This window comes from Girardinichthys multiradiatus, chromosome 14 (assembly GCF_021462225.1).
Source record: "Girardinichthys multiradiatus isolate DD_20200921_A chromosome 14, DD_fGirMul_XY1, whole genome shotgun sequence".
NCBI lineage: Eukaryota > Metazoa > Chordata > Actinopteri > Cyprinodontiformes > Goodeidae > Girardinichthys > Girardinichthys multiradiatus.
Window position 1 is genome coordinate 24,101,054 of NC_061807.1, and position 13,674 is coordinate 24,114,727.

General features: G+C 38.9%; 1 protein-coding gene across 1 annotated transcript; it reads left to right on the forward strand.

Moving 5' to 3' along the window:
• The first annotated feature begins 250 nt into the window (after positions 1-250).
• On the forward strand, positions 251-8,187 carry LOC124880186 (leucine rich adaptor protein 1-like). The gene is made up of 2 exons (XM_047385136.1): positions 251-611; positions 6,090-8,187. Exons 1-2 carry the CDS (start codon positions 387-389, stop codon positions 6,477-6,479), a joined length of 615 nt encoding a protein of 204 aa, XP_047241092.1. The 5' UTR covers positions 251-386; the 3' UTR covers positions 6,480-8,187.
• Positions 8,188-13,674: the final 5,487 nt, after the last annotated feature.

A 13,674-nucleotide genomic window follows, 5' to 3' on the forward strand; every position in this document is an offset into this window, starting at 1 on the left:
TTCACAAATATAATAAAGGATCCATAAATCATAAACGGTGTTTTAAATAATCTGGGAGTACAGAATATGCTTGTGAATATTTTTTATAAAAATGTGTTATTCTCTTTCTCCGCAGCTCAAGTGTGAACAGCAGCACTTACCTGGCGGGTGTCTGGTTACTGAGACAGCCCTCCTTGTTATGGGAGTGTTCTCAGAGAACGTGCTGGTGTTAAACTGGCCTCCTACTGGTCACAGGCTTCAATGGGAGGTCTACTGCTGTGACTGTAGATCAAATACTAGCTGCTTTTTGGCTGTCTTAACAAACACTCAGCAGTAACGCCGCAGTTTGACTCACCCTAAAGCCGCACAGTGAGAAAACTTACTGCGGTTATTCTGAGACAGCGACGATGGACGAGGAGCGCAGCGTCTCTCCGGACCTGAAGGACATAGAGACGAAGTTGGGTCAGAAAGTCCCGGACGGTCTCGTTCGGTCGCTCGCGGGGGGGAAACGCAGCGACAGGTACGAGCACGACAAGTCGGCTGCGCCTCATTTAGCCAACTGCAAATTCTGCGCAAACTCTGCGGACCTGAAGAGACTGCAGAGTAAAATGCTGTTTCTGAGACAGGAGATGGTGAGCATCTGTCTTTTTCTTTTGTTTTTACGTTTGGCTTTTTTAATGAGTCATAACTATGGACACTGTAGGCCTATCCTATTTTTACCTTTCATGTTTACTCAGAGCTACTTTTTTGTAGGTTTGAAAAGTCAAGCAGTTCTGGTCACAGAAGTCTTTAAAAAGTTTGATAACATAAATGTAGCAAAGACATAAATATCTAAACGTGTCTATTATTTGTTGGCAAATAAAACCTGAGCTATGTTGTTAGCAGGAATAAAAAAATAGAAAATGAATAACATTAACAGCATGTTTACTTCAGGTTTATAGCCTAAAGGTAAAAAACATCTATTCTTCGATTTTGTAAGTGGTCATATGTCTATACAGCCAAATATGTCTCCGGTGTACGCAAGAAAAAAGTATCGGAGATTTCTTTTAGTTTTATCTGCAAAATAGGCATGCTGTGTTTAGCATTATCAAGGTATACCTAGGTATTACAAAGTTTACAAAGTCCCAAAATTAACATTTTTCATCAATCCTCTGTTACGGAAGTGTTTTCTCTGACTGTATGGAGCATAGATTAACATAACACTGCCCCAGCCCCACCTGTTGCTGCGCACTGCCAGTTTGCTGACTGAAAGAAGGCTCCCACACCTGTCCCTCACTTAGAAGAAAGACAACTTTTACTGTTTGAAAACATCTCTGCTTTTTGTCATCCCTTAGATGTCATTTGACAGTTTGGCTGCTGTTCGGTTGAATTATCAGCTTTAGTTCCACCCAGATGTGTACATCCACTGATCGGAAATAATGTCATACACCAGAAATCAGCTGATTTGTTTTCTGAGCATGTGGTTAATTAGCCTGCACAAGGTCCTGCTTCCACCAAAATATAAATTAATTTCAGGTTTTGACTTCTATCTTTATTTAAATGATGTAGCTGGGTCTTTTGTTTAAAGAATCGTGTCTCTTGGTTTTTTTTAATAAAAAAAAAAAATCATATTTTACAGGAATGAACTTGACCTGTTGGCTGAATAAAAAGACTAACAAGTCAATAAGATTTTTTTTCTAAAAAAAAAGGTAGAGTCCATTGAACTGTTCATGGCAAAATCAAAAATTTTGTTCATATTCAGCTTTTTTTGGGGTGATTTATTTCAGGTTGCAACTTTTCATGGGTTTCAATGTAAACTGAGGAACATAAATGACCCATGAATTTAATCTTGGCTGTAGCTGTCTTAATTTTGAACCTGCTCATATGAACAGATGATTATCATTTCAGAAATAATGTGATTTGAACAACAATCGTTTTAACATATATTGCTGATGTGGACAGACATACTGTAGAAACAAAAGGAGCTAACGTCAGTAGGTATTTATTTTATATTTCTGCTTAGGTCTTTGTATCAAAATCAAAATAGCCATAATAACTGCCACCGGTAACAGTATCATGACTGTCACCATCATCATGTTATACTATTTTAGCCAGCACTGAAATAATTTCAGGCTTTTTCATTTAAACAAAGGTAATTAGATCATGTTATACATTTAAGTTTAACTTTTTGTTTTAAATACTGTGAAACCATGGTTTCTCTGGGTTGTCATACCAAGAGAATCTTGCATACATTTTACTTGGAATCTTTCGCAGACAGCTGACTACTGCTTTGAACGACTAAGGTCACTAAAGGTATTAGGTTTCTTGAGCAGATGGTCTGGTGGACTAGATTTTTACCCCGTGAAGCAGGCCTGTATGATGGCCAGTGGAGTGATCTGACTCTACAGAATTTGTGTTGTTGGGATTTGATTTATTTACTAAACTCAATTGGTTTTTTCTACATGACAAACCCTCAAAAATGTCAAGTAGGCGTTGCCATATAAGTAAACAACCCAATTAATTTACAAACCGCTTAAGTCAAACATGCTGTGATATTTGTGTATCTATTAGGACAGTGAAAGAAAACTTTCCAGAGTTTTCCCATGAACAGAGAAGTGCTGTCGTGCCGAGCCAGCTGTCTCATCGGTGGCAGGGTGCAACAGCTGCCCATTTGTTGTTTTTCATTCAGGCTGATTGTCACCCACAGATGGGGGAATCCCTCCAAAAGACTGCAAAAAGGCCGTCCTCTTCCACCCACACCCAGTGGCACGGTTTGTCGTGCCAGAGAGTTCAGTCAATGGCCTCTCTGTGTACAGAAGCCATATCATTCATTATCATGGATGGAAACTGTCAGCGGTCAGTGCCACATAGTAAAGATGAAATTGTAGAGGCTCATCTGCTCATTATAAGATCTAAACTGAGCTCTGTAACTTGATCCTGTCTTTGGTTAGTAAAAGTAATGGTAATGGTTTTGTTCATCGTTCTTCTTCCTTTCCAACTAAAAGGCTCTTAAGTTTAAAAGAAGTTCATTTAGAGGCCTTTAGATGTAACCTAAAAAATACTCCAGTATTACTTCTACTTGCATTGTGCACATGCGCAGATTCATATTACTGATGCTTTTTAGTACCCATAAATGTCATTATTATCACATTAGAGAGCAATATAGTGGTGGGCAAAAGTCACTGTGAATAGAGTGGACTGATTTGAAAATGAGGGCAGTCGATAGCCAATATACTAAACCATATATTTTATTATTATTTGCCCAAAATGTGCTTATTTGACATTTGTTTATGTTGGATCAGAATTTTTTTGGGATATCAAACATCTATGTTATAAGTGACTCAATTAGTTCTGGGTCAGTTCGACCCTCTGTCAACAGTCCTTTGTTATTCAACAGTATATTATTAAGTATATTATACTCATGGATTTAAACCATTAGGAATCAGTTTCTATTTATTTTATAGTTTTTTATATAAAATATTTTATTTTCTGAAAACGTTTTACTACCCTGTTCTGTTCTGATGTCTGTTGGGGTTAGCTCAGTCTTGTGAAATATGACCGATTATGGCTCCTAATCAAAGAAAAGTAGCCTTCTGCTGATAGATATCATTTATAGCCGTCATAAAAACACATTTACTTACAGCAGACTCTGAGTAGATGACAGATAATGACTCTAAATTCTGGTACAAAATGAACACATGAATGCATGGTATCAAATGAAAATGAGGGTATTAATTAAGATTAACCCACAATTTCCTGACTCGCTATTTTTCATGCCCTTCACCACAATGTCCCCAACACTTTTTGTAAGCTATATATATACAGGCGTTGGACAATGAAACTGAAACACCTGTCATTTTAGTGTGGGTGGTTTCATGGCTAAATTGGACCAGCCTGGTAGCCAGTCTTCAAAATATTGAAATGCACACAACATTATGGGTGACATACCAGAGTTCAAAAGAGGACAAATTGTTGGTGCACGTCTTGCTGGTGCATCTGTGACCAAGACAGCAAGTCTTTGTGATGTATCAAGAGCCACGGTATCCAGGGTAATGTCAGCATACCACCAAGAAGGACGAACCACATTCAACAGGATTAACTGTGGACGCAAGAGGAAGCTGTCTGAAAGGGATGTTCGGGTGCTAACCCGGATTGAATCCAAAAAACATAAAACCACGGCTGCCCAAATCACGGCAGAATTAAATGTGCTCCTCAACTCTCCTGTTTCCACCAGAACTGTATATCAGGAGCTCCACAGGGTCAATATACACGGCCGGGCTGCTATAGCCAAACCTTTGGTCACTCATGCCAATGCCAAACGTCGGTTTCAATGTTGCAAGGAGCGCAAATCTTGGGCTGTGGACAATGTGAAACATGTATTGTTCTCTGATGAGTCCACCTTTACTGTTTTCCCCACATCCGGGAGAGTTATGGTGAGGAGAAGCCCCAAAGACGCGTACCACCCAGACTGTTGCATGCCCAGAGTGAAGCATGGGGGTGGATCAGTGATGGTTTGGGCTGCCATATCATGGCATTCCCTTGGCCCAATACTTGTGCTAGATGGGCGCGTCACTGCCAAGGACTACCGAACCATTCTTGAGGACCATGTGCATCCAATGGTTCAAACATTGTATCCTGAAGGCGGTGCCGTGTATCAGGATGACAATGCACCAATACACACAGCAAGACTGGTGAAAGATTGGTTTGATGAACATGAAAGTGAAGTTGAACATCTCCCATGGCCTGCACAGTCACCAGATCTAAATATTATTGAGCCACTTTGGGGTGTTTTGGAGGAGCGAGTCAGGAAATGTTTTCCTCCACCAGTATCACGTAATGACCTGGCCACTATCCTGCAAGAAGAATGGCTTAAAATCCCTTTGACCACTATGCAGGACTTGTATATGTCATTCCCAAGACGAATTGACGCTGTATTGGCCGCAAAAGGAGGCCCTACACCATACTAATAGAGAAGTAGTAGTTTTGAGTCCAGTGGAGGGTGAAGGAATTAAACTATAAATGGACTGAATTTATGTTGCGCTTTTCTAGTCATAATAACCACTCAGAGCCACATTCACCCAGTTACACTCACTAACACACACCGATTCATACACTGATGCTCAGATTGGCAGGGAATTTGGGGTTAAGTGCCTTGCCCAGGGGTACACCGACGAATGGCAGGAGGAAGCTTGGCCTCGAACCCGCAACACCCAGATTGCAGCACCACTACTTTTCTATTAAGCAACCTCAGAGGCCATGATGTCGTGAAAACACGTCCACAATAGGGCTGGGCGATAAACCGAACATTTACCGACACCGAAATTTACGACAATAACCGACGTCATTTTCCCCATGTTGGTAATTTCCGTATTTTAAAAAATGAAAAGAAAAGACGTTTTTGTCGGCTATGCTTCTGTCCCTTTTAAGATGTAGTCATGTGTCTCCACCCCATTGAGTCTGGGACAAGAAGGGCAAGAGACGATGACATTGAGAAAATGGAAAATAAATTTTAAATATTGAAGCTGGTCGAGGTGTGAAAGGAGCAGATCATTCCCAAAGAAAGTGGGCTCAGCAAGGATGATGTTGAACAAAAGACCGTGGCGACATGGTTCTCCTCGGGGAGTGGGGGGGTTTGCGGTGGCGGGTCCAGCTGGTAGTGATTAGGTTAGTTCATTTATCGTTACCAAGGTGAACTGCTCAATATATCATGATATTGATTTTAGGCCATTTCACCCAGCCCTAGTCCCCAACCTTTTAATCAGATTTTATGTCATTAAAAAAAACTGCCAAACTTTCTGTTTTGCTTGATGTGTTCATAGACATTATAGAACATGGTGGGAATTATTGGCTTTGATCAATTTAATAAATAAATAAATAAAATAATTTTTAGTACTAATCCTGCTGGTCACAGATCAGAGCAGATCCAGAAAAAAATTGGCTGATTTCAACCTCTCTGGCTGATGAATTGGTGCATCTCTAATCTTAATGGTCATGGCTCATGTTAAACACTCATGTGGACATGAAAGTTTAGATTTTCTGTTTCCAGTTTTAAAAACCAAAGATGCCATTTGCTTTGTGTACCTAGGTATGTGCCGTGTGTAAATTTGTATTGTTTTTTTTCCACCACACAGGCAAACCTGCGAGCCATTGACGTGAAGCTCATGCAGCAGCTCATGTCGATCAACGAGGGCATCGAGTCCATCCGCTGGGTAATGGAGGACAGGGGGGACATAACCAGCCAAGACGGCAGCATGATGGGCAGCTTGTACAGCCTCTCGGACAGCCAGGATGGGTCCTCCCTGCGGGGCAGCTTCAACAGCCTGAACGACAGAAACAGCGATGGCCTGGATGCCCTCTCCGTGGGCAGTTACTTGGACACTCTGGCAGAGGACCTACCCGGGGACTCCTCGCCCACGGACCTCGATTGTTTAATGAATAAACCTGTAATCTCTGGCGACTCCTTCACCAAATCGCCTCTGAAACTTAGGGTGGAATCAGACGAATACTACTGCTTTAGATAATAGTGATAAGCTAGACAAAGTGGTTCCAAAGACTACTATTTGACGGGGAAAAAACTCCTCTTTGCTGAGTGTTTGATTTTCCCAGAGTTTTAAAGATGTGGAAATGTCTGGGAATGTCAAATTTTCCCTTGACACCATTTTCCTGAAGTGGATTAAGAAAACCTCAAACAGTTTTTACCAAATGTCACGAGATGCAAGATAAATCCTCTCTGTAGCAATGACTGCCTAAAAATTTGTCACTTTTAAAATAAATGAAAAGGTGCTCAGTTATGATTCATGGTTATATTTATTATTAGATTACCCCATATGTCTGTGGGTTTTATTTGACGACAGGATGAATAAAAGTTGCTCCACCAGCTGAGCTGCAGATTTTCCTCTCCTTCTAAGTAGCTGCCGTGTGTTAGCCACAATCAGCTGATCGGAGAAAAAGGAGTGCGTTAGGTTTCAGCAGCCGTTTTGAAACTTGGACATTCATTCGAGTGGTTTGATTCCTTCAAGTGGCAAAGTGATTAGTTTTAGACATCACAGCAAGTGCATTTTCTTTCCATGCCAAATGCTGAGTGCCACCTATAACACAAGTTAAACAGTTTTGCTATTTTTTTAACTGAGTGGAGTTCATAATGCTTTTGGTAGGTTTTATTGGTACCTTCGGCATGTAGTCTTATTCAAAGCTTGACTGAAAACCAAAGAAAACTGATTGTCTCGGAGGTAATTTACACCTGGGGCTAAACTGCATTGTAGCACCAGATGGGATATTTGTTGTCGGCAGGCGTGTGTGAAAGGCACAGTCGCTTTGAGGGCACATTATCATTCTCTTGGCTTCTAATGAGGTGCTTTGTCTGTAAATTGCATTTGTTGATTTGTTTTGACATTTTGTGTTTAATGATGTCTGCTTTTTAAGCTAGCGAAAACAAACTTTGTTAAGAAAATAAAATAATATATTATGATTTTCTTGTTTTGCTCCACTATTTAAGGCAGAAATGACAGATTTATAAATATACAGCACAGTGATAATGTTTGTGCCCTCTTTCAACTGCTATGTTTTATTCACACTTTCACACAAAAGTTTTGAATTATGACCACAAATCTTATCGGACAAAGATAACCTGCATAATGCTGTTTCGAAATAATTTTCAGTATGAAGGTAAAATGTTGAGGTTTGGAGAAACTGCTTAATTAGAACTTGTTTCACAGTGAGAAGTAGGCTAAAATATCCCAAAAAGCAACACATTTTGCCTCTAAAGAAATTCAAAAACAGATCACTGGATTTTCCAAAACAAGCATCATACCTACAGTCAGACATGGCGGTGTGATGGTGCAGGGCTGCTGGTGGAGTACTGTCACTGGCTCTGTCAAGGACGGTGCTGCATGTTAGCAGAGGCTCATCTCATTCGTATCTCATTTGGGAATAAACCATCCCAAACAAAGAATTTGAAATAAATGATGCAAGATTGGACCTGAAATGCCAACTATGTATTATCTCTGATGGTATTCTCATCTGCAAGTCCATGTCATTTGCTCCTTATCTTTCCTGTGATAATATGAGTTCCAGACAGATAACAAAGACAAGTCATTATGCGAAATATGAGACCTTGGCTTGCCAATGAATGTTGGGGTAGTTCTTTGACAGGGAAACAGCATCCAGATAAGTGTTTTATCCCTTTGTCATATGAACTTTTCTAATTTGGAATAAAGAATTTTTGAGGGATTGCTGTTAGTTTTCTTCTTGTGAGTTTTGGTTTTCTTGTGTTAAATACAGTGTTTACAAAAACCAAATTGCACGTAAACACTTGGAGTGTTGCATTTGGTCCAGATGGGTATAATCACTTTATCCCAGAGCATTAAGCATACTTGTAACTTTGTCTTCGTCCATGAGCAAAGCAGCTTTATTTGGTTTTATGCTTCCTTTCCTTATCTCTGCCTCCCAGAGGCTTTGACAAGCTTAAGCTCTCAGTCAGGCTGACCCGGGCCAATAAACCAAAAAGAGCTCCGAGAATGGCTATGCTACCTCCTTGTCACCCCTTCAATTAAAAACAAAAAAACTGTTCAGAACTTGCCCGAATGTCATGTCCAAACAAATGCAGCTATGCACTGGCTGATTAATATCCCACAGTAGGAAAAAAAATAAAGCTGAGAATACATGCAACCAGTGGCCGTGAAATAATTGGATCTTCAGAACAGGTTCTGTCAGTCAGTGGTGTAATAGGTCTGAAGAAGAATTCCTGAGTCCTACATGGTAGAATAAACATGAACAGAGAGTGACATTTTGGGCCTTCTACCAGCATCTTAAGTGCAATAAAGACTAGAAAAAACAAGTTTTTGCTTTGACAATAAGTGTCGTCTAGAGCACCCAGACAACCTTCAGACAAGTAAAATGCTGTGCAGGTGTAGAGATGTCTTTCATTATTGAAAATATTGGTTTCCAAGTACTTCGTATGTTTAAAGTTAGTCCTGAGCAACAGCTCTCTTGGCTTTCTGAGGGTTATTTTGAGTTTTTCTTCAAACATTTAGACAAAACTATGATATATCTTTGGCTTTTATGCTTGCAAGAGTCATAGGTGATTGTCAAGTGGCAGAACAAACCCTTTTCTCTGAGAATTGTCAGGTCAAAGGCCTGGAAATAGAAAACAAGGACAAAAGTCACTGCTTCACAGAAAAAAATCTTTGAAAGATGTCTAGAAAGGTTATTCATCAGGATAACTTTGAAAACCATAAGTGGGCACACAGTACAATCTGTGAAGTGACATGTTAAGGAATAAGGGATAGCTCGAGCATTTTGTACTGTGAGGATAAGGAAGAGAACTGGATACATGTCCATTGAACTCACATTTTGTCATATTACAATCACAAAGCATTGTGTTTTGATGGGATTTTATGCAGTAGGGTGATTAGTACATATTTGTGAAGTGGAACAAAATTATAATAGGTTTTTCTTTTCCTTTTTACAAATTGAAAATCATTGAACTTTCAGCTCACTTCAGCCCTCTGGGGTGAAGACGTTGTCAAAACCCACTTTTTGCAGCAAGTCTTCTGGAGTTTGTCACTACAGGCTTTACACAACTAGAGACTCACAATTTTGCCTATTCTTCTCTGCAAAATACCACAAGCTCAGTCAAGTTGGATGAGGAACATCTGAGAACAGCAATTTCAAGTCTTGCTAAAAATTCTCAATGGTATTTAAGACTGGGCCATTCCAATACATGAATATGCTTTGATCGAAACCATTTCTTGCAGCTCTGATTGTATGTGTGGGGTTGTTGTCCTGCTGGAAGGTCAACCAAGTTTTCTTCAAAAATGTCCTATATGTAACCCTTTCAACTTTATCCAGTTTACCTGCTGAAGCATGATTCTTCCACTATCAAATGTTCATCATGCTGATGGTGTGTTCAGGATAATGTGCAGTTTAATGTTAGATTTGGACCACCTCTTTTTGCATGGAGACTAAAAAGTTTAATTTGCATTTTCTCTAACCAAATTACCTTGTTCCATGTTTGTTGTGCCCCCTAAATATGTTTGGCAAACTTTAGAAAGGAATGTTTTGGCTTTATTGTTAGGCAATAATTGGTCTTCATGATGCTGTTTGTTCTCTTTTGTTCTCTAACAAAGGTTTGTGGTTGTCATGTGACAAAATGTGAAAACGTTCAGGCGTGTGAGTACTGTGGTGCTTTTGCAAAAAACTGTAAACCTATTTCTCTGAGAACAGTCAGTGAACAGGCTTTGGAATAGAAAATAAGGACAGAAGCCAGAGAAATTCCAAGGACATCTTTAAAAGACACCCAGAGGTAGATTACTGTTTTGTGTGTATGTTCCAAAGAAGTAAAGCCCTTCCATCTTTGCTATCAACAGTTATAGCCACCCCAAACTGAGGTTCAGTGACATCCAGGTGGTGTGGAGAGCAAACAAGCAAAAGTCAACCAAAACTTCCTTAGTTCAGAGGCAAGAGCACAAAACAATTATTCATTTTTTTCCCTCTGTTATCCTCCTCATTCCCTTCAGCACCAGTAATTACACAATTGTACAATTGATGCCTTGGCTTCCAGTGGTGATCCATTTGCAAATTAGTCATGGAGGTTGGACCTGTGCCACACGATGAAGGGAAACGGATACTGTTTTGTATCTGGGAAACTGTCACCATGCTACCAAATGAGGATATGGGATACGGGTTATTGGAGTGGGGTTTTACGTGGGAGATCAAACGAGCCGGAAACAAAGCGGACCCCTCAGACAGGAAGCCACAGATACAGAATATACTAACTATAAAATTGCTTCATTCTCTTTTAATTACCTTCTTTCTCTGCAAGGCTGTGGTTCATTTCAGAGCTCTGTTAGATGTTTTAACAACTTTAAATAAACATATCTCTTACATTCTAGGTTTTGTGCAGAGTATTTTGGGACTGAAAAATGAACCACTGTGGTGCCAGTTTGGTATAGGTGGTCAATATTTTAAAGGATACAACTAATTAGATTATTTTTATCAGCATTATTACATTTCCAGGCCTGCATGTTGAGAATTTTATAAAGCAGTGGAAAACTTCTATAGGCATACCCTGTAAGGAGATCTTGTTTTATCCAGGATAAATACTTAACTCTACTCAAAGGCTTGCATAACCCTAAAGTCTATTTTATTCAGTATTAAGAGGTGCTGATAGCATATCTTCTCACGCCTTGCAAATAGCTTTGATTAAGTTATTGCACAAGTGGAAGTTCGACATCTTCCCATCAGGAAAGCATTCATTATGAGAAGACAGCCTTAAGGGAGCAGTTGCTGGCTGTCTCCCAAGCTGTGAATCTGAGAGCCCATTCTAGAGTGGCTCATTTAACAGTTGCTTTTGGGAACCAATGTATTCAGATGTAGCGGAGGACACTTCCTCCTGGTAAAAACTTCAGAGGTTTGGTGTTTTAAAGGACTCGGCTGGTATTTAGAGAAACCTACTGTGGAAGAATTGGTAAACACTACTAGAAGCATCTGAAAATTTTAAGGCAGCTCAAGCTGACTTCTTTTTTTAATAAAATTTTATATAGAGTCAACAGAAAAATAATCAGAGCTCTAGGTCAATTCACACCTTCATCAAAATTTGCCTCCCCCATTTCGTAGTTATACGCTACCAGTGCTATACTCAAATTAATGATCTCTACTTAATTAGCACCTGCTATACAGAAAAAAATCTGAATAGTTTTAAATAATAATTAATAATAAAATACATTAATAATAACTTTTAAATAACTGTAAATAGGCAGCAAGGTGTAAACCATTGCAGAGCAGTATATTATTATTTATTATTCTCAATAGTTTGATGAGTTATGGAGATAAATAATCAGTAACTGAGGGCTGGTTGCTATCACATATAATTTAATTGTTAATCAATTTATTATTTTTATTGACTGGTTCTGATCCTCATTTGGGTCAGTTGCCTAATGAAATATGACAGACTTTGACCCCAATCAAACTAAACAAACCCTGAGTGACCTCGTGCCAGTAGATAAAATTCACAGATTCACCTAATCACAGTAACCTTACAGTAGAGCAATAAACCATATAGTGTCAAAGTGGGTATGAAAGGTCCCCAAGGTGAGTATGGATCGATTATAGTAAGCATTTCATACCGAGCCCAAAAAAACAAAACTGCAAAATAGGCAAGACACAAAACAAGCACACTCTTTAACCCATATAGAGAAATCCTTAAACAAAACACAGAAACACAAGTTTTATCTAGTGTTCAGAAACTTTACAAAGAATATTAAATTTGAACAAGTTAAGCTAACATTGGTCAGTTCACATTATTTTGGGCTAACACAGTTTAACCAAATTCCCTCCAATAATATATATCAGCAGATACTATATTTACATGTATTTATACTATTTATTGTGATTAATTTGTTTAAGTTATAACTCACTGTAAAGCTAACAGTTTAAAGCTAAACCTAACAAGCTAACAATTTATTAAGGTTAGGAAAACATTTTTTATAGGGTAAGTCATGCCAGCTGATTTTTTAATCAAACTATGTTAAGTTAGATTTTATATGTTTAAATTATAGCCAGAACAAAGTCCCTGTTACACACATATATACTTGTTATAAAGTAATTTTACAGCTAGCTGCTGTAGTAAGCTGATTGTCTAGAGGTAACAGACAAACTGAACGTTTGCGTGTTAGCATATTATATGTTAGGTAACCAATTTCAAAGCAAAGAAATAGTCTGTGTATTTTGTTATCTATCTATATAATATTCTCCTTGACAAAATTGAAAAAGACCCAGAGGAGGGGTGGAAATTCATTGGTATGATAACATGTAGGAACAAATGGATAACAAACTTACAGTTTATCAGTAGGGTTGCACTACTGGTTCAGTGTCTGTTGGGTGGTCAGTCACCCCAGTATCTTCAGCTGTGGCATATCACTCAGTCATTCTACACCTGTTGGCTGACCTCACAAATCAGCATAAAGTTGTAGCTGATGCACCATTTATTCAACTGGAGCACCTCAGAATGATCCAGGCACTCCACAGACACCTGGGTTTTCTCAATAGACAAATACCAAAAGTGTTTTGTCAGAATGGGAATGTCATGTGGTTGCAATGTGGTTCCTCTGAATAACTATGTAGAGTTAATCTAAATTCATACACTAGCTCATCACACCATGCTAGAAGTACAGTTGATGTGTTTAAAACTAATTCAGTTCAGTTTATTTAAATAGCGCCAATTCACAACACATCTCATAGTGACAGTGGAAAGGAAAACTCCCAATTGTAGCTTTGTAGCTTCTATGAAGAGAAAAACAGACATATAAAGTTAAATGCTGAAATAACATCAAATAATGCAAAACTGGAAAGTAGTAGGATAATGTAGCTGGGTGAGAGAAAGTGGTCCTTATGACCTCCAGCTGCCTAAATTTATAACAGTATAACTGCAGAGAACTCGGGATAACCTAACCCACTCTAACTATAAGCTTTATCAAAAAGGAACGTTTTAAGCCTAGACTTAAAAGTTTACAGGTGTCTGCCTAATGGACCAAAACTGGGATTTGGTTCCACATAAGAGAAGCCTGATAACTAAAAGACCTGCCCCCCATTCTGCTTTAAGAAACTCTACAAACCACCAGAAAACCAGCAGTCTGAAAACGAAGTCCTCTGTTAGGAACATATGGAACAATCAGATATCGTATGTATGATGGAGCTTGATTATCAAGTGCTTTATAT

Coding starts and splice junctions, on each gene's coding strand:
- LOC124880186 (XM_047385136.1), top strand. CDS start 387: ATGGACGAGGAGCGCAGCGTCTCTCCGGACCTGAAGGACATAGAGACG. Junction 612..6,089: donor TGTTTCTGAGACAGGAGATG/GTGAGCATCTGT, acceptor TCCACCACACAG/GCAAACCTGCGAGCCATTGA.